The sequence below is a fragment of the Vanacampus margaritifer genome, chromosome 19, assembly GCF_051991255.1.
Source record: "Vanacampus margaritifer isolate UIUO_Vmar chromosome 19, RoL_Vmar_1.0, whole genome shotgun sequence".
Lineage (NCBI taxonomy): Eukaryota > Metazoa > Chordata > Actinopteri > Syngnathiformes > Syngnathidae > Vanacampus > Vanacampus margaritifer.
This window is the reverse complement of record NC_135450.1, coordinates 14,479,208-14,498,578: the sequence shown is the minus strand read 5'-3', so window position 1 is coordinate 14,498,578 and position 19,371 is coordinate 14,479,208. Positions and strand designations below refer to the sequence as shown.

Genomic DNA, 19,371 nt, shown 5'->3' with positions numbered 1-19,371 from the left:
GATACAATTATTTGTTCATGAAATTTGAACTCTTCAACATTATTTATGTGTTAACTTAGTAATCACATTAGTTAGATATGATGATATTCTCAGTGATAGTTTTTAAAAGCAAAGGCAGTCCAATGTTTTTGAATGTGACTGATTTTGAGTTGACTAAAACTGCCATTTTATATGGGATAGTTCAATATACATTGAAAATTTATGCTGTTGTTTTGTCTATTTCTTTGTCATGTGAGTGCATTGAAAGTACTTAAAAACACGGAAAACCCATGAGCTCCGGGGGGCTTCGCTAGCTAGCCTAGCTGGACCTAGCGGCCCCCAGACCCTCGGCTAAATTTTCAGATAATTTCACTTTGGTCAAATCACATCCCTGTGTTGTTCCAGTAGAAAAATGGTGGCACTTAACAAAGCTCACTGCTCAGTCCACAGATTACGGCTTTTTTTTCTCCTCCAAGGTTTGCTTCCCAACCATAGACCAAAACTTCCAGAGGGCCTCGTCCCAAAGCCCAAACCACATTTCAACAGGTGACACCAACTCAAAGCATTTTGTTTTTCGTATGCGCTTGGACTAAAGTCTTGGTCTGTCTGCAGATACCTGACCCGCTGGTCTATCAAATCCGTCAAGCCCATCTACAAACGCGGGCTAAAGTGGTGCAAGAAACGCATGCCTGTCGGAAGCCTTCTGCTCAAGGACAACGTGCGGTACAGCCCCAAGCCCCTTTACATGAAACACTGAAGGCTGCAGCTGATGGAACTGCGGATTTAAATCGGGGTGAGGAATCTGTTAGACTATTTGATTTAACTTGCCATGCAATTTTTAAAACAAAACCCACAAATACTTAAGTGCATGGGGTCCTCGGTTTCATCAAAAAAAAATTGCATCATGTTTTCCTAAAATTAGGCAAATAAGCTACAAAAAGGGTTTATATTATGTTCTTTTTTTTTTTATGAATGTGTCATCTTCCCATCTGCGTGGTTGGTCCCCCAAAAAAGCCCATACAGTTGTATAATGGAGACTAAAGTACCATCAGTGGGCAAATAAAAATCTGCTTTGTTGACCTCATTTTGTATTCATTGTTTTTATAACCATTCAGATTGAATGAAACTATAAGACAATACACCACATGCGTCTTTTAAAGCATAAAAGGCAGGTCTAAATTCTTGGTCCCGTAGCCGATGTAGATGAATCCGTGCAGCGGCGTCATGGGCACGTGATAGAAAGTCAGGCCCAACCACAGCAGGCTGCGAATCACGCACACTTTGTTGGCACTTTCAAACTGAAGACTCCACGATCCTACACACACACGATTGGAACAATTAATTCACATTACATTATTTCACTGTACTTCCTCACCTTTTGGAATGTCCTCACTCAGCGGATCCAGAAAGTCCAAAGCGGGGTTCAAGTCAGCCATCTCCAACAGAGATTTTTTCTTCAAGTTATTGGGCTGAGCAAAGTGAAGAAAATGTTCAAGTTTCCCCGCCTGAGTGTAAGAGAGACCTAAGGGACAGACGTCGCTTTCATTTTTTCCTGCCCAGCAACTGTTGCGCGCCCACAAGAGAGCAATTGGACGCCGCGCTTACCGCCAAAGCTGCGATTAATCTGGACGACGCCGTGCGTGCTGTTGATGAAGGCGCCCCGTGGCACTACGGAAGCTTCCTCGTTGATGTGGTGAACCGTCACAGCCAGCCGCGTCTCCTCCGTCACTTTGGTCTGAATGCAAACAAAATGAAGTGCAACCGGATTCATTTCTGGAGCCAGCTTTTGTTCTTGTGTAGCCATTTTTGTTGTTGATTTACTTCCTGCTGTAGCCAGCCATCCTCTGTTTCAATTGGCAGACAGAAAAGTTCCGGTACAAAATTGCTTGATCAATTTGGGAATTCATTCGTCAAAAATTTATATTTATTTATTTGTTTTGGCTCTGTTTTTTTAAATACAATATTTGAACATGGGTGCTATTTTCACTTTCTGTTTGCAAATTCCTCATCAAAATTTGATAATTCAGTTTGGTACACACTGTTGACTCCTCCGCTGAAGGATCAGATCGTTCTGCTTGTCTGGACTCGTACACAAATGATGGGTCGCCTTCGAATCGGCCCTTTGCTGTTTTGTACACGTCTTCGATCATTTCTGTTGTGGTCGAGGGGATCAGGAACCAGTCGATACAGTTGAAGCTGGAGGCCCGAGCCACAATGAATTAGGCAAACGTGCGGTTTCAATGACATTTAATTGGCGTGTTACCTGTAGAAATGCTGCGTGTCCTTCAGCTCGTCATCCCTTCTCCCCTGAGCGATGAAATAATGCTCCTTTAAACCGAGTATCTTTCCCCAAAACAACACTCGATTGAACTTGTAGTTTTTCTTCAGGATTATCAGTGACGTTTGTAGAGCTGCCCTTTGCTCCGTGTTCAAAATGCACCCGCTACCCGCAACCAGCTCCAACGAGTAGGACAACGAATTCGCGTCCATTATGTTGTTTTTGTTGTTGTTTACAATGGCTGTCGGGACCGTTGTTAGCCCGCTAGCTCACGCCAGACAACGCTTCCGAGCAGGAGGTTTGGTTGTTAAAATGTCAATAAACCCACTCGTCACAAGTCATTAGCTAATGGTTCGTCTTTGGTGTCGTTCTCGTCAGATTTCTATGGACTAGTAATGGTTTTACCGTCACTTTCAGACCAGCCGGCTTGAGCGTTACTTCCTGGTTACCATGACAACATGGAAACAAACCATTTGATTGGTACGCACGTAGCTAGGTGACATCAAGTAAAAAACGAATATTTAAATATGTCGGCGCCGTCCAAAATAAAGAAACTACATGTTGAATGTATTAAACTGCAACTATGGAGAATACAAGCATTTTTGTTGCCGTAAACCGGCGCGTGGTTCCTAAACGTGCCCACTATACACGTCATGTTGCGTTGAATCACGTGACAGTCCACGTGACTTTGTGGTTGCCAACAGCAAGTCATTTGATTGGCGGGCGAGTAATTTCCCTCACGTCATTTCCGAGCGCGCGAACCTCATTAAAAATGGCGTTGATTCAAATGTGACAGACAAATTAAATATCAAGGTACAAAACTACAACCAAGGAGCCACAAACTCAAGTGTCGCGGTAAACTGGTGTGTTTTTAAGCTGTAAACATTCTCACGTGTAGCATTTGCTTTCATACAGCTAATAAATATTGCCTGTTAGTGTTCTTTTCTCAACCCAACAAAAACAAAATAAACTAACAGTTTGTTGGGTGACATGGCATGATATGTTTTAAATCCACAGACACACAGTGACAGTGCTTATCTGAAGAAAACGGGATCAAAATTGTTATGTGATACAGCAAATGTGATTCTATATGTGTAAGTACATAAATGTGATTTTTTTTTTTACCTCTTTTATTGAAGGTTTCTGAAAGGCAACCAGGTGCAGACAGTCCATTACTACAGTAGTGAACAGTACATGGTAAGTGCAACACTACTGTAGTCTATTGGAATTGTTATTTAATTCAGAGAGTATTATTTTATGTGATTATAACCCACGTTACATTTGGGGAAATCTGGAACTGATTCATGGTATTTGCATTCATTGATTTCAGTCAAGAAAAATAATTTAAGTCACAAGTGTGGTCATGGAAGGAATTCAGTTCCTATCTTAAGTCTCTGCTTTAGCTCAAGAACAGCATTTCGACTATTCCCCCTTCTCAAAAATTGAAAATATCCATTCATTCCCATGCTTTCCTCTTCCCAAGCCTTGGCTTCAATTGTCCAAACAAAAGGGCCTCAGTTTGGAGTCACATGCTCCATTAGCAGTGGTGGCTTCAGCTGCCTGCCAAGCTAATGTCGCCTACTCATGGAGGGTGAAAAAAAGAAAAAAAGAAACGCGAGTGGGGTGACATCTTTGGAAAAGTGGGGAGCGTGCAAGGACAGCCCACACATTCACAGTCTTTTTGCTCAGGGTAGCAGACACTATGGATTGTCTTAAGCATGAATATAAATCTTATCAACATGTAGAAACGTTGCACCTTTAATGGCCATTTGGAGAAGGATGTAATTCATACAAAATAATGTTCTGTCAGCCATGCATGTCTACTTCCTGCCCATAAGTGCTGTACAGCATTTACTGTTTCATGCAATATCGACATTTAAAAAGGCCTTAATCGGCTGATTAATTGGTCGGGCTTGGCGTTATTTAATGTTTATCATAAAATTTGACCCAAAAGCCAATATTCTAAATAAATAAAATGATTTTATTTTAAGGCTACTTGGTCCAGTCCCACTTGGTAGAGGATAGGAAGAAAACTTGGAAGCAGTCACAGTCCCCGCTCGTTCTGGGAAACCCACCGCCCCGGGGGACCGGCGTTGCCACGACACTAATCCCCGCCACACAAAAGGCAAAAGGCGCGTCACTTAGCATGTCACTGCCAGACGCTTTCGTTGGCTCGGGGGGGTCACATCCATCGATCTCGGCGCTGACACGTGGGCGAAAACCTGCGCACTAAACTGTCTTTAATTCCCGTTTGATGGACTTGAGACGAATAAAACACCGCGGCTCTTGCTGCCCCTCAATGGCCTGGGAGTGCTGGATAAAGTGAATACTGAAAGAGAGGCATCGAGTCGACTAAATAACGGTGTCTGTGTCGCACAAAAGCGCAGACAACAACAATGGCAAGAATGTATTGAGAGGGAACTTGACGAGCCGGGTGGCACACCTACACACAGCTCAATCTAAAAAAAAATTTGTCTAGTTTCGTTTTTTAACTAGCTGAACTTGAGCGCTTAACAAACCACCTCCAGCAGTCCTTCCAGCACCAGCCAAATTTCTCGATGTGTTCTGCAATTGAATTAGGCTGAGGTTTTCGCACGCTCATCAAGTCCATGGCCACGTCAAAATTTAGCAGTAATACGTTTAATAATAATGCATATATTTGTGGAGACTGGCGTCATTTTGTATTTTTACAATTTTAAAAATGTGCAGAATATCACAAGTTATTTCATATTAAAGACTAATAGGTCTTAATATGGAAAGAAAATGCACTGAGCCGTCACCGTCTTACAAATGCAAGTATGCCATCTAGTGGCCGAAAAAAGGCCAACACAAATCAATATCACACTTTTTAATCTTTTTAATTTTAACTCAATTTTATGAACTATTATAAAATTTCTGCACCAATGGCTAAAAGATGCACCCATATTTCTAATAATTTAACTTTTTTCTCCCCACTTGTATGTTAACAGTATGCAAACTCGGGAAAAAAAAATATTTTATTGTACATTTAGAACAGATATAAAATTTGCAATTAATCATGAGTTAACTATTGAAGTCATGCGATTAATTACAATTAAACATTTTAATTGCCTGGCACCCTTAGTTTTGAGTGTTTTGACTTTATACACAACCACCATAGATTTGAAATAAAGCAATAATAAGATGTTCAATTTAGGAATGGCAACCATTTTATACCAGAGTACCTCCTTTATCAGGGGCTTCGTGAAGGTATTTGGATATTCCGCTTGATCTCAAGCCAATAGAGGATGCCTTTCACTTACCGGAGACAAACCTTGCTCTCCTTTTCCAACAGCTGTAAATCTACAATTCTTCTTCTCAGATCTTCACCAAGTTTTTCCCCATTGTTCTAGTGTTAGCTCATCTGTCAAACAAGTCTTTTAGAAAACTGCAGCTGTTGTCAATCATGTTGACTAATGGGCAGTACTTCATATATGGCTTGGCGTTGTTAAGTAAACATTCCAAAACCTCCAGTAGCACTTCTTAAAACATTTAGAGGAATGTATGAAAGTGGGGTACGGCAGAGTTTTGTTTCTATGTTGGCAACAAAATCTTCATTTTTATGTGTTGTAAGTCAGAACGCACTGTAGTTAAATATTGAGGCACTTCAAGGCTTCTATATAAAAACAATCAAATGAAAACAGTAAGTACCGCAGTAACTGTGAGCATAGATGATTTTTGTCGCGTTATGACGTATTTTCATGCCACCCAAAACTTCGTATATCAGGACCATCATATGCCGAGGAAACCCTCTAAACCAAGATATATACACATCAATCAAATACAGTCGTGCCTTGAGTTAAGAGTTTAATTTAATCAAGAAAAATAGGCCTAGTAAATGAATAGCAGTAATTATAAAAGCAGAGTAATAGAACGTAAATAATTTATTTAAAATCCAATTCATTGTATTGCCCGTTGTGCCCGTATTGGCCACTGGGAGGCAGTATAATACTCTACACTAGTCATGCAGACTCAAATGAAGACGAATGCTCACATGCTCGCAAATCAAAGCAAAAAAAAAAAGTCTAAATGGTGACTAGTACCTGTGTAATCCGGGTCACATCTCAAGGCGTTACTATAGTTTTTCCGGACCCAATGTATGTAGATGACCCAAGTTATGTTTACATTTGTCAGTGTTGTCATTGTGGCACACGGATCCGTGCCAAGTAGCCTTGGGGAGAGAGAAAAAAAAACAAAAACAGTCTTTTCATGTCACCTACTAACCTACATATGTATATTGTTAGGGCAGCACTTCAACGCCCAAGCATAACAAGCGCGTTAATCAAGCGCAGCCGAAAGTCTTTACATGACAACAGACTAGCGGAGGCCTCAGTTAGCCCGGGTGGGAAGCGTGTGATGAGAAAGAGAGGGTGAAAGGGGGGTAAAAAAAATAAAATAAAAAAAATACATGGCGGCAGCACAAGTGGGGCCGATAGTGGTGAGAGATCAGGTGAGGGGGCGGAGCTACAGGCACCATTGTCCAGTACCAAGTCAGTCAAGTTTGTGCATTGGAAGAACTTATGTTGCAAATCAACAGCGCCCCCTTAAGGCACACCATGCTCATTACTTCATATGTTTGTATAAGCTAATACAAAGGCTTTGTTATTCAACAGTTTCAAATCAAGACCGTTTTTGTCAGATTTTTTTTCTTAAAGACTTACCAAAAACTTTAGACAAATGTTGGAAGTGAGAAAAGGTCATATTTGTTCTTAACAAATACATTTTTAAAACGAACATTATAATTTGTTAAAAATTACAAAGACTGCCAACTTGTGAAAATTGAATTTCCTGTACAAAAAAAGTGTAAACATTTTTGTTAAAAAAAAAAAGATGTTGGCTTGAGAACAGAGAATTTAACAAAAAAAAGTACAAAAATGTTGGTTTTAGTAATGTGCAAAACGTGTTGTAAATTGTGAAAAGGATTTAATGTGTTACAAAATGTTTTACAGATTGTTTAAGAAAAAAACAAACAAAAATGGAAAGTTTTTGGGGTTAAAAATGAATGTTACAATATTTCAATGCAACAAAGTTTTGTACATGTTAAACTGTGAAAAGCGAAATTTGTTTTGAAAAAAGAAAATGTCAACAAAATTATCCAATTGTCTACTAGTAACCCCAGCGTGTTCATAAATAACAGGTGACAGAGAAAGTGCATTAACACGAAACATGGAGGGCAGGGGTCTGTTGGAATCATAAAAAAACGCTCACTTACATCTTTGGCATCAGTAATGCTTATTTTGTTCTCGTGCAACATTAGTTTCATCATTTCTCAAGACATTGATTCAGCTGTTCTTTTTTTTTTTCCTCAAACAAAGCTGTGCAGAATATTTTTTGACGACTAATCACAGAGGCCCAGAAGTGCGCTTTCTTGTAAACATGGCACTCTCAAGTCAAACAAGTGGCATCCATTCATCTTTGACACAATGTCTTCATACTTCTGCTTCCTTTGGTGGCTGGGTTAAATTCTCAACTGCGAGGAATGCCGAGCAAGATGTTTAAGTTATGAGTCTTTTTTTTGTGACGCTGCCCTCTACAGGACTGGGGCTGTGTGCCGGGCTACCCTCCGTGGAGCCGTACGACTGCTGGGCCTGAGCTGCCTTCGGAGCCTCCGCTGACGATTTAGGATTCAGCACTCTGGGTAGGTAAACCTGTAAAAAAAATAAAAATAAATAAACAAACAAATATGTTTAAAATATGAATTAGTGAAACTATATAGTAGCTCTATTATAGCATTTACCACAGTGTTTTCCTCCACCCCCTCGGGCGTGTCCTCGTCTTCCTCCCTCACCTGTAGGAGAGCATAAGATGTCACCAGATGAAAAAAAATATGTAAGTCGACAAACACGACATGTGGCTCACCGCGTAATTGTGGGGACTGAGGTACTTGAAATGGCCAAAGCAGGTGTAGCTGAGGCAGATGAGGATGGTGATGACAAGCACCACCAAGGTAAACAGAGAAGTGGGTGCCCAAAAACCTGCAATGTAAAAAAAACTTACTAATATTTTGCCACTGGCTAAAAATGTTTCAGAAGATGGCAAAGTTGAGATCGCTGCATGTCACTGACCTGTCCTGAGGACAGAAAAGAAATAAAGCCATATTAGGCAGATGATAGGCGCGGCCAGAGCTTGATTGACAGCCTTCAGGTGGACTTGGCGGTCCAGACGTGTCGGCAAGTAGGCGAAGTACAAGTTGTGCTTGTCTACCAGGTGCTTCAGCGTCATGTAGAGGAGACCTGGTGGTGGGGGGGTGGGGGGTGGGACACGCTGCCATTAGGAACATTTTAAAGGGCGTCTGGTCTGTGACATTTTTTTTTCTTCTTTTTTTTTTTACAGGAGAGCTCAGTATTGTTCATTCGATTTGACATCATCATTGCTCTCCTTTTTTTTTTTTTTTTTTTTTTTAAATCCAACAAATCAATTAAAATTTTTTTAATATGGTCTGTGACATTTTGAGGATGAGAAATGCGCATGCAACGGAACAGGAAGGCAAGCTAAGTTAATGTCGTACTTCCCATATTGCATTGAATTGTTTCATATTTATGGACTTCATACAAATATGATCCAGCCCGCTGATTTTGAAATAACTTACATAAATGCGACAATTACTTGCCGTTTCCGTATAAAACTGGTGGCATTCCACAAGGTTTGCTGCTAAGTCCACTGATCTTTCATAAATGTGACTTTACTACTGCATGAGTGTAGTGAACTTAAATTCATGTAGACATTGTGGTCACGTCGCAGCTGTAGGAACGGAACTCCTCTGAGCTGAGGACCCCAGGTATACCCAATATCCTCTATTGTGCTGTAGTACTCACCAAAAGGCACAATAATGGGACAAATGACGCTGTAAGCCATGATGACAGTAAACACGCACAGGATCCAGCCATACATGGCGCCATATTCAAACTCATAAGCTTGGTTCTGGCAATAGAAATAAAAGAAGGTTTATTTAATAAAACAGAAAAATACAACTTGCCACAGTATTATCTTGAATATCTTTTGTCTGGCCTTCTAAACAACACATTAAAAGTGTGTATAAGAGGAGCAATTATTGATATAAAACATTGCTTAAAAATAAACCAAAACAAATCTTATCAGTTTTGCTTCTCGTAAAAAATGAGTCAGTCTGGTCAGAAATGTGGATGCATTTCGATGACAAATCATCTAAAACCTCTTTCATTCCAATAAGTAGCTGTAACCGTTTGTTATGCAGAGACGATTGATATTCTGAAGAGGAGGCACAAGACACACTTTTTTAGTTTGGCATTTCGATGATCTATTAACCCCTTTTATTTCTTTACTTAATTCCCAGTTATTTTTATCATATTGTCTTTTAGCTTTGTTTTTGCCCTTTATTCCGTTTTCTTTTAGCCTTTAACTTTTTTTTGGGGTGGGACGGGGGTTATGTTTTTTATTTTTATTGTATTATGGATGTTTTAATAGTTTAGCACCTTGAGTTGCATTTTAGATGAAAGGTGCTATATAAATCAAATATATTTGTTGCCGTGCCCGTCACAAACCTGTTTGACGTATTTCCGTTCAGCGGCCGAGCGGGCAAACACCAGCCGGATGGTGTAAAGGAGCAGACCAGGCAGCCGCATCAGATCCATGGCCGAGCCCACCAGAGCCGCCGCGATTACGTAGTTGACAAAAAAGGCCCCTTGGTCAGGTAAGAACACACATCTAGTATAAACAGGGTCAAATAAAAGGAGGTCATATGCTAAATCGTGGCTCTTTATGTAGCAGAATACGGTGATAATGTGCAGAACATTTAACGTCGGAAGCAAAACGGACATTTGTGCAACCGTGAAAGGAACTTACTCAAACCTCAGCTTCCCATCCGTTAGAAATTCTTTGTCAAACAGCCAGCGGAAAAACAAGGCCAGACTACAAGGAGAGAAACAAAACCTAAATACAAACTACAAAATGCTAAAGGCAAATTACCCAAAAAATGAAAGATTCTTAACTCTTTGACTGCCAGACGTTTTCAGAAAAGGGATGCCGTGGGTGCCAGCCGATTTAAGCATTTTTGACTGATCTTTCAAGGTCCACAGAAAATTATGTGTTTGGACTATGGAAACACACATACTACCAAATAAAAGATTGGACTCTCATCTTTCATCAGAAAAAAAAGTTTGTTTCTACCTTATTCCGTTTTTCAGTAATCAACAATAGAAAATGGTTAGTTTCACCTCTGTTTTGGAAAAAAACGTCGTTGGCACTCCTCCATAGGATTTTACTAAACGTTATTTAACGTTTTTGGCAGTCAAAGAGTTAAATGTACAAATATGAAGTTTTTTGTTGACGGTGCAGATCAAGAATACAAAAGTGACCTGGTGAGTCCTAGCGAAGGAAGGATGAGCACCATGAAGAGCAGGAAAAAGTAAAGCTTGTGCATCATGCTCAGCTGCTCGCTGGACCTGAAAACGCACACGGGGCACAATTCAATCCAAAGCGCAACCTGGCCCCGCCCACCAACCCCGAATGCGTCACACCTGCTCCAGTGGGCCTCCCCCAGCGTGGAGTAGTAGACGATGGTGGGCAGCAGGGCGGAGAAGCACCACAGAAGGAACGTGGGGAAGAATTGGCTGATGATGGGACTCTGGGGAGGGGGGGGGGGGGGGTAACGGGAGGAAGGTCAGATTTGTAGCCTAAAAGGGTGCAAAAGTCTCAATCGCGTACTAGTGTTAATTTGATCAGACATTTGTAAATGTAGTCTCAGTTTTAGTACAGTTTCAATCATGCCTGTTAGTTTTTATCATAGTTAGTCAACCTCATCCCGTTTTTATTTAGTCAACTATAAATCTAGCATTTTAGTCCAAGGTCTAGTTTTAGTCAACAATAACTGTCAACATTTTAGTCAGGACAATCATGGCTAATGTGGCTCAATGCTACGAGCTAGTAAAATAGCCACCATTAGTTAGTGGTCGGATTAACATTATTGTCGGAACGTTACGTTATAGTGTTGCATTGTTACGTTAAAACTATAATTTCCTCCTCCTTTTTTTTTTTAAACCTTTCACTGTGCATCCACGTGTCTGCTCCACGTATTTGTGCATGTCGCACTCGCTAGCTGCAGATTAGCAGAGACGGGATTTTTACAAAATCATATATATTTCGTCTATATCTTTGTTCATGAACTAAAATGTTCATAGATTTCAGTCCAGTTTTTATTTAAGTGAAGTACATTTTTTGTCTCGTCTTCATTAGTCAAGGAAAATGCATACTGATTTAGTCCCAATTATTGTTTATTAATGAGGGTTTTAGTCCAGTCTAGTTTTCGTCCGGTGAAAAATGTGTGTTTGTTTAAAGGGATACTTGACTCATTGAACCATTTTCAGCAGCCCAAAATTAGTATTTTGACCAGAATTAATTTGATAACACCTTTTTTTTTGTATACAATTCCTTTAAAAAATAATTTTCCACTTGCTGTCGACTGAAGATGACATCATCACCTCTGCTGGAGAAGTAGGTAACAACCAATCACGGCTTACTTGTTTTCTGGGTTTGGTCAGCAAACTGAGCCTTGGTTGGTCGTTACCGACTTCCTCAGCACAGGTGATGTCATCTTCAGTGAAACTTTTCAGTTGTTTTACACCTTCTGCCAGGAAAGCAGTACGTAATCGTGCATCAGCATTCAAATTGACTTCCGTCTTTGTAACGAACGGGGAAAGAGGGAAGAGACATATTCCATAAAGCATTCAGCACATTTGTAGTTTTTTTTGTGTGGCAGTGTTCCTACCATCCTCCTCAAAGTTGCTTATTGCCAGTATAAATGATACAGACCCCCTCCCGGCCATGGCAAAGGTTACCATTCAACTAGTTTTAAGTCTATGCTTCATCAGAAGAGTTCTGAAAATATGTGATTCAGGTTGGAAAGTTTCTTAGTGCTACTTTAACGAAATGAAGACTAGCGCGTACGTTCAGATAGTAGAGGGGCTTGGTGACATTGAACTTGTCTATGGTGTTGATGATGATGGTGGGCGTAGTGAGGAAGGTGAGCAGGAAGAAAAGCAGGAAGTTGAGCATCATGTAGCGCATGAACCAGGAGAATCCCTGCACTGACAGATGTTCCCTGGACAGGAAGAGGAAATTGATTCAGAGTATTTTCGTCATCTCCGTTCTTAAATGAAATCAAATCCACTCGAGTTGCCTTACCAATAAATGTTTTTGGGATGGGGTGCGAAGCTGACCCTCCACTTCCTCACTTTGATACTCGCACTCTTGCTCGAAGGTTGAGGCTGTCGGCCACAACAGCAACTCGTTCCGCCGCATTCGAGTGCGTTGAAGTCTTTCAGAATGCTAATGAGCGTGCAGGACGGGCATTAGTGACAGCAATGATGAACTTTTCAACAATGGCAAGAATCCAGCTTTCCGGTTATGCTGGAAAAGAGTTGAGTCAATTTTGGCCCTTGGCCCAAACACATCACACTGAGTCTGTGACAGCTAACGCCGCTTAGCAGTGCTGACCGTGTTGGACTGGGTTCTAATATGGATTCCCAGCTGGCATGAAAGTGGCGCGGGGGATAAATGACTACTCACTACTTGGCCATGGCTTCCTTCTGGAGGGTGACAAAGGCGAGCCCCAGGGGGCGCTGTGGCTCCTCTTCCACCTGCTGCCTCACCTCCTCCAGCAGGTCTTTTTCTTTGGTGCTGTAGTACTCTATAGCGTCCACCTGAAGGAATGAGCATGCACAAGTGATTCGTACCTAGGATTAAAAGTTAAATCAGCTTGAAGCTTATTTCTGGGGCAAGACAAAAATTCCAAAACCAGATTTATTCCTCTCACAGCCTTAAAGGGGAAGTCGACCCCCCCAATTTTTGGGGGACAATAATATGTTCTATGTAGCCCCACTGGTCTAAATATGGTATTCTGGTTAATATTGCGTTAGTCCAGCAGTTTTTATCCATCTCAGGGGGCGGCCATTTTGCCACCTGCTGAAGACATCAATGTTGCTCAGGGCTTAGGTAACAACCAATCATAGCTCATCTGTTTTCTGAAGCTGAGCTGTGATTGGTTGTTACCTGAGACATCAGCAACATTGATGTCATCTTCAGTCAACAGCAAGTGGCAAAATGGCCACCCCCCTTGAGATGGATAAAAATGGCTGGATTTTGCTTCTGATTAAATCTAATATTAATCAGAATGTCATGTTTAGACTAGTGAGGTCACATAACATATAAGAAATGTTTAAGGTTGACCTTTAAATTTTAATGTATGTATGAGGGCCAGTCAGCTAAGAAGGACACAGTGTTTCCCACGCCATGTTAATACTTAGGCGGGCCACCCAAGTAAACCACTTAAGTAGATTTCAAGAAAATTTAACTAAAATAAATGTCATGTTGGATGTTTTCAGGAGTCCTTAAAAAGAAAATTCAGCTCCCATATTTTTTTCAAACTCAGCTTAAACATGAAGGACACCTTTCATGACGACGTCAAACTGTGTCTGGTCCACACTTACCTTGTCACAGTTGGCGCAGCAACAAAGGTAACCGCACAGTCTGGGATGTATTGTTTCCCGCTGGCCCGTCTTCTCCAAGACGCGCTCGTAGTAACGCAGGTTCTTTCCGGCTCGAACCCTAGGGTGAAAAACAACTTGGCATATTTGTCACATTTGTCATTGAATTGAGCTGTTGTTTTTTTTCAACATTCCTGAACAAATGTTATCACAAATGTTTCAGGTAACATTTGTCAGGCATGTCAGAGCAATAAAGTTATTTTTAGACAAAACCTTCACAATCTTACCTTTCCTTATCAAGGTGCATGAGCTTGGCCACATCATAGGCAATGTTAACCGCACACACTTGGCAGCTGGGATACGCCTCTCTGTGCAAAAGCATACCAAACAATAAGGAACAGCGCCGAAAGCAAGCAAACTCCAATCAGTCCGCTCACGTGAAATGCGTCTTCACGTCGTCCTCTGTCGCCGTTTTAGGGACGGAGGTCACAAACAAGGTGTTTCTGGCCTACAAACATGACGGGTTAGTGTCCAGCACCAGCGCCTCTTTAAGCGTAAAAATTCCGATTCGATTTTAGGGCCGAAACTCACCGTATCTGGACCCATGCCTTTCATTTGCGACGTGTGGTGTCGTAGCAAAACAACAGTGAGGCCAAGATAGAGGACGGCAAACACCGTGTGAAGCCACAACCAGTCGTTTCTGGAGAGAGAAAACAAAACAAAAAAAAGATCACCCACTCAATCATGTTCAGTCAGTGTTTTATTATTATATATTTTTTTAGAACTAATTTTCATTCACAAACATGACCTGTGATATGTTACAGCAAGTAATAATATATATTTTTTTAATAATAATAATAATATATGAATAAATAATAATAGTAATAAAAATAATAATAAAATAAAAAACATTTGAAAAAGAGTTTATTCTGCTTCCATGTTACTGTTTATTACCCGTTTTGAAGATTCCCAATGGTCGTCCTTCCAAAATTCTGCGGCTCATTGCCTGAAAAACAATTAGGATGTAAAAAAGTGTGCTAACAGAGAGTTATTGATTTTTTTCCTCTTTTCTCGCCACCTCATTCAGTTGTAATATTACTGCCATTAAATTGGGAGCTGTTAAGATGCTGTATGTTGCGTTTACATAATAAACTGACATCAATCTTAAAGTGTGCAAAAAGAAGAAGGAGAAAAAGCAGCAGTAAAAGGGCTTTTTCTTCCACTTTCACAAGAGGAAGTGAATCTGGTGCAGCCATTTTTTTTATCTACGAAGAACCGGCTATATTTTAAAAGTGAAGCCGAGTGAAATTACGAGGCGCCAAAGCTCACCCAGCAGGTCACCCGTCAGGTTGACAGGCAGTATAATTGAGAGGGAGGTGACGGTAATAACCAGCAGCAGGATGACCAGATGACGCTGGAAGGACAGGTAGTGAACGGCATCTCTGCCGCATCGGGCTTTTATTTTTTCATCGCTGAAAAAGACAAGCGGCGACGTGGTTTAAAAAAAGGGATCGGCACTTGAGCTCAAAGCAGACGGTGATAAATGGCACTCACTCCATTCTGAGAATGAAAGGCAGCCAAGAACAGAAGCCCTAAAGGATGATAAGACATAAAATAAATGTTCAGATTGTGGCGTCATAAATAATTTGATTCAACAAACCATTTCGTACTCCAGGTCATCACAATTGGACACACAAGACGACGTGTGTTTGTATAGATGGCGTCCCGACCCGGTGACCCTAAAACACAAACTTCAGGTGTTAGCAATGCTATTCTTTTAACAAAGTGTAAATGATTAATTTGATACCGCGACAAAAGGAGACTGAACAGTTTGCAAGAGCAACAGTCAAGGGCCAAAATTGTACCTCGCTTCATAAGCCGTTCCTAAAACTTTACATTTTTTAAATGACTTGCTTAAAAGTCAGAAACTATGCCAACTAGAGTACCCTAATCCAAAACTAACCCTTCGTTGTCCGCAACCAGAGCCAGACGTCCATAGTCCCAGAACTTCCTCCGTATAATCGAGAAGAGGATCAGCAACACCTGTAGGACCAAAAAGATAACAGTCCATCCATTTTGCAGAACTTTAAATCGACAAACGGGGGAGCTCGTACCAAAAAGAAGCTAAAGTTGAGAAGCAGCACAACAGGCACTCCCCCAAAGTGGACCCCGTTCAGGACGGTATTCTCCGTGCTGTTGTAGCAGGTGTTGTCTTTGGGGCCGCTAGAACCAATGGTGCCGTTCGAGCCCACTAGGGACCACTGCGCCCACCAAGACGACATCACTGCAGGGGAGCTGGCAGTTTTTGCCTGCATGCAATGATATACGTCTGAAAATTACGTCATTTTTTGTGTGTTTTGTACAGGCATAACAAACAAAGCATTTCAAGTTCAAGTGACAATTTCCAAAGTTTTCCTTCCTAATTCTGACCTGACCACGGGGCTTTGGTCACGCACGTTGATGCGTTTTGCGCCGCTCCACGCGTGTCCGACATGTGAAATAAATCAACAGTGCATGTGACCCTCGCGTCGCAAGTCACGGGTTCTGCATTGCGCGGCTCGGTCTAACATCTGGAGTTCGTCTTCAAGTGGACGAGTTATACTCAAGAATCCAAATGGCAGACGCATCCGCCATTTTTGCGTAACATATTTCTGGGACTTTTCTTTCTTTCTTTCTTTAGCGCTATTGGCACACTAAATGAGGTTACGAAACACTAACTAAAAGCTGTGGTGGCTGGGGAAAAGTTTCGAAAGTCGATTAGAGAACCAGAAATGGTCGTACCTCACTGACGAGTCACCAGCGTCAACATCCGCCATCCACAAACTTGACCAGCTGGTTCGAAAGTGAGACGCACGACGTATTTGGCTTGCTTACGTGGCCGAGAGAAGTGCAGCACGCCCTGCCTGCCTGTTGTTGTTGAACCGCAAAGTAAACTTAAAGCGGCGAGGACATAACTGTGAGCAAGTCTGAGGCGCAGACGTCCCACTTCACGTTCCGCGCATGCGCACACTGTCGACAGCTGTCAGAGCAGGAGTGTTATGTCACGTGACTTCGGAAAGCATATTCGAAACTATAATAGTTCATATTTAAACGTATGAACATTGATTTTTTTTTCAGTAGAATAATAAACATGTGTCAAGTTAAATGCATATTTTTCAGCTAAATACTTATGTAAATATAAATATATAAATAGTACAGTTCCAGTGAAATAAAATGTTGATCATAATTGAATTACAATGTGTGGCGACTTGGCTTATATTGCTTGTACAGCACAGGATAATGAATGATTCGCAGTGGGGTGTGTGGAAAAATCCCTTAGCAGGCCCAATGATGATTACTTTTTGCCTCCTCGTAATTGAATTACATTTGTGAGGAAAATATAATTTGACAGTGAAGGGGGGAGGCCTAAGATAAATTCAAACTGAACTAAAAATGTATGTAAATGTCACAAAACGTCTTGGTAATGGCAAAGAGGAGTGTGTTGATTACAACAGAACCAGAAATTCCTGGTTTATGTCAGAGCTAACCTATGCTAAGGCAGAGACTGCAGTTTGTTTGTTTAATCTTTGTAAGATAAGACATTGTAGCCAGGCTCTGAAAAGTTGTTCAAATTGAACCATTAACATTTCACTTGCGTATTGTATTGCAGATCGACGTGCAAATTAAGTGACCGTGCTACCAGCCTTATTTTTAGCCATGTCGCTAGTCAAGTAGCCATTCAGTCGATGCGTCTGTCCTGGCTGCTCAGTACAATAATAATAAAAGAACAGAAGGTAACACGAAAGAACTGTTAGCTCAATCGTGGGAAACATTTCTTTTCACAGACGCAAGCGTGACATGCTGTCTATCTTAAGAACACAATCTATTTCATGTGACCATTCTCGTTCCACAACATCGAGCCTCGCGAGAAACCAAAACAAAACGTTTGTGATTTTCACTATCAGTAAATTTGGAACCCATATCTGAGCAGGGATTTGCACGGCATCCGACATGGCGGTTGGTTCCACATGGGAGCCATTTGGGAGACGTGTAGTGATTTGTGTGGGACGAAGCATCGCTAAGCAATGTCACGGGTGCAGATCAGATGGTCAAACTAATGAAGCCAATGCAATTAGTCATTCAATTTACTGTAACATTGTGCGGTTGTGCAGTCTCCCCCCCCCCCCCCCCCCACCCCTCTAGATTCCCATTATGTGATGTTTATAGGCTTCCATCCGGACTGTTCATTTCTGCCTGCTGTGTGTTTGTCCCATGTCAATGTGTACTCACATTGATGTTCATGTTGTGGCTGTGTCTACACTAGTGTGTGTGCGTGTGAGTGTGTGAGTGTTCATGCCTTACTGTGGGACACGTTGATTAGCGCGCGGCGCGGCTCAGCTCCCAGCTGTCCTCCTGACCGACCGCTGATTGAAACCAATCAGGCTTGCGATGGCCCCATTGCAGTGACCCCTCACCCCGCCCGCCCCCGGCCTAATCACCTGCTGATTGGCCCACGCAGAACCCCCCCCCGCGCTACCCCACCAGCATCGCCCCCCTCCCCTTTGCACAGAAGGTTAATTTGACCAGCGGATGAAGCCTCCAGGAGGGAATAGGAACGTGTGCCGGGTGATATTGCGTGGATATAGCCCACCTGTCAATCATGGTCACTTAGGGAAGGGGAGGGGGGGGGGCAGGGAAAACGGTGACAAGTCAGGAAGGAAGGGAGGAAGATTCCTGGTGAAAGAGGGTTTTATTAACTTAATACACAGATTTATTTGTATACCATATTCATATTTTGTGCATTATCACAATTTTAAACGTTAAACCTATTCAATATTTTCAATGGCAAATTCTTTAGTGTGTGTGTGTGTCAATACTAAGTTGGGCTGAGCCAAGACATGGGGCTCATCTCAAATCTTCTCATTGCAATATTCCTAACTCCGCAAAACATTGAATGTGGCCGAGAAGTTGTTCTCACGCCGCCGTATTGATGAGCATCTTAATTGCCTTAAATCTGCATCGTTCGACAGGCTAGCTTCGATCGAGGAACCTCTGATGAAACTTTGGATATTTTTGTGCGCATGCGCCTATGGACACCCATAACCAGTGAGATGTTGTGCCACCCTACTGAAAAATGTACGACTACGCCCCTGCCTCTGCAGAAGTCGGCAAACAATTATTAATCGCCATCTTTGTTGTTTACATTCGCCTGGGAACACTTTTGAGGTTGCAGCTGGTACAATCCGAATGGGATGAACCTGATTTCCCGCTTTTCTAGACTGTGTATTCCGCGATGGTGACGTATGAACGTGGATGACACAGAATTACAAATTAACAAATTAATGCTGATTATTTTAGTTTTAATATATACTGTTCATATTTTACAGAGTGTCTTTTCTATTTGTGACAGTATTTCTATGGCGATAGTAATCATCTGAGCCACGGACGTGAATGATTTGTGACACGAGTCGTTGACGTCACGTCATACTCGGGTTGCCGTCTCTCGTACACGTCGTACGTCATCTAGGACCGATCGTCGCTCCCCTGTTAATCTACTCATTCGCCTCATCTCATCGATGGAATTTCTGGTGGGAGTAGCGTGAAATTACAAAGGTGCAATTACAGACATGAGATGAGCCCAAGAATTGTTATGATTGT

General features: G+C 41.7%; 3 protein-coding genes and 2 long non-coding RNA genes across 10 annotated transcripts in view; 3 read left to right on the top strand and 2 right to left on the bottom strand.

The window, feature by feature from the left end:
* mrps18a (mitochondrial ribosomal protein S18A) overlaps positions 1–1,063 on the top strand; it is a 92,328-nt gene extending 91,265 nt beyond the window's left edge. For all 4 annotated transcript variants that reach the window (XM_077553659.1, XM_077553656.1, XM_077553657.1 and 1 more), the window contains 2 exons: positions 456–525; positions 592–1,063. In XM_077553659.1, the coding sequence (XP_077409785.1) occupies positions 456–525; positions 592–736 (215 nt within the window). In that variant the 3' untranslated portion in view covers positions 737–1,063. The remainder of the gene's footprint in view (positions 1–455; positions 526–591) is intronic.
* Positions 1,061–2,881, bottom strand: rsph9 (radial spoke head component 9). The gene is made up of 5 exons (XM_077553652.1): positions 2,243–2,881; positions 2,019–2,175; positions 1,585–1,714; positions 1,355–1,501; positions 1,061–1,294 (listed from the first exon to the last, which is right to left on the bottom strand). The coding sequence occupies exons 1-5, from the start codon at positions 2,467–2,469 to the stop codon at positions 1,134–1,136; spliced, it is 822 nt and encodes a 273-aa protein (XP_077409778.1). The 5' UTR covers positions 2,470–2,881; the 3' UTR covers positions 1,061–1,133.
* A 152-nt stretch (positions 2,882–3,033) lies between these two features.
* Positions 3,034–7,914, top strand: LOC144039916 (uncharacterized). Its single transcript, XR_013289554.1, has 3 exons — positions 3,034–3,120; positions 3,397–3,454; positions 7,812–7,914. It is a non-coding gene; the product is annotated as an uncharacterized LOC144039916 (long non-coding RNA).
* tmem63a (transmembrane protein 63A) lies at positions 6,070–18,208 on the bottom strand. Of its 3 annotated transcripts, none has more exons than XM_077553640.1 (23): positions 18,076–18,208; positions 15,849–16,043; positions 15,698–15,777; positions 15,395–15,473; positions 15,289–15,326; positions 15,064–15,206; positions 14,689–14,740; positions 14,326–14,434; positions 14,172–14,242; positions 14,022–14,102; positions 13,738–13,855; positions 12,818–12,951; positions 12,434–12,577; positions 12,197–12,350; positions 10,771–10,877; positions 10,609–10,695; positions 10,097–10,162; positions 9,796–9,958; positions 9,091–9,196; positions 8,341–8,508; positions 8,135–8,250; positions 8,013–8,063; positions 6,070–7,923 (listed from the first exon to the last, which is right to left on the bottom strand). In XM_077553640.1, the coding sequence occupies exons 2-23, from the start codon at positions 16,014–16,016 to the stop codon at positions 7,771–7,773; spliced, it is 2,388 nt and encodes a 795-aa protein (XP_077409766.1). In that variant the 5' UTR covers positions 16,017–16,043; positions 18,076–18,208; the 3' UTR covers positions 6,070–7,770. The 3 variants fall into 3 exon arrangements, with proteins under 3 accessions (XP_077409766.1, XP_077409765.1, XP_077409767.1); XM_077553639.1 differs by lacking the exon at positions 18,076–18,208 and adding an exon at positions 16,516–16,755; XM_077553641.1 differs by lacking the exon at positions 18,076–18,208 and adding an exon at positions 16,165–16,398.
* LOC144039914 (uncharacterized) overlaps positions 9,819–19,371 on the top strand; it is a 49,407-nt gene continuing 39,854 nt past the window's right edge. The window contains exon 1 of the long non-coding RNA XR_013289552.1: positions 9,819–9,944. This is a non-coding gene — a long non-coding RNA (uncharacterized LOC144039914). The remainder of the gene's footprint in view (positions 9,945–19,371) is intronic.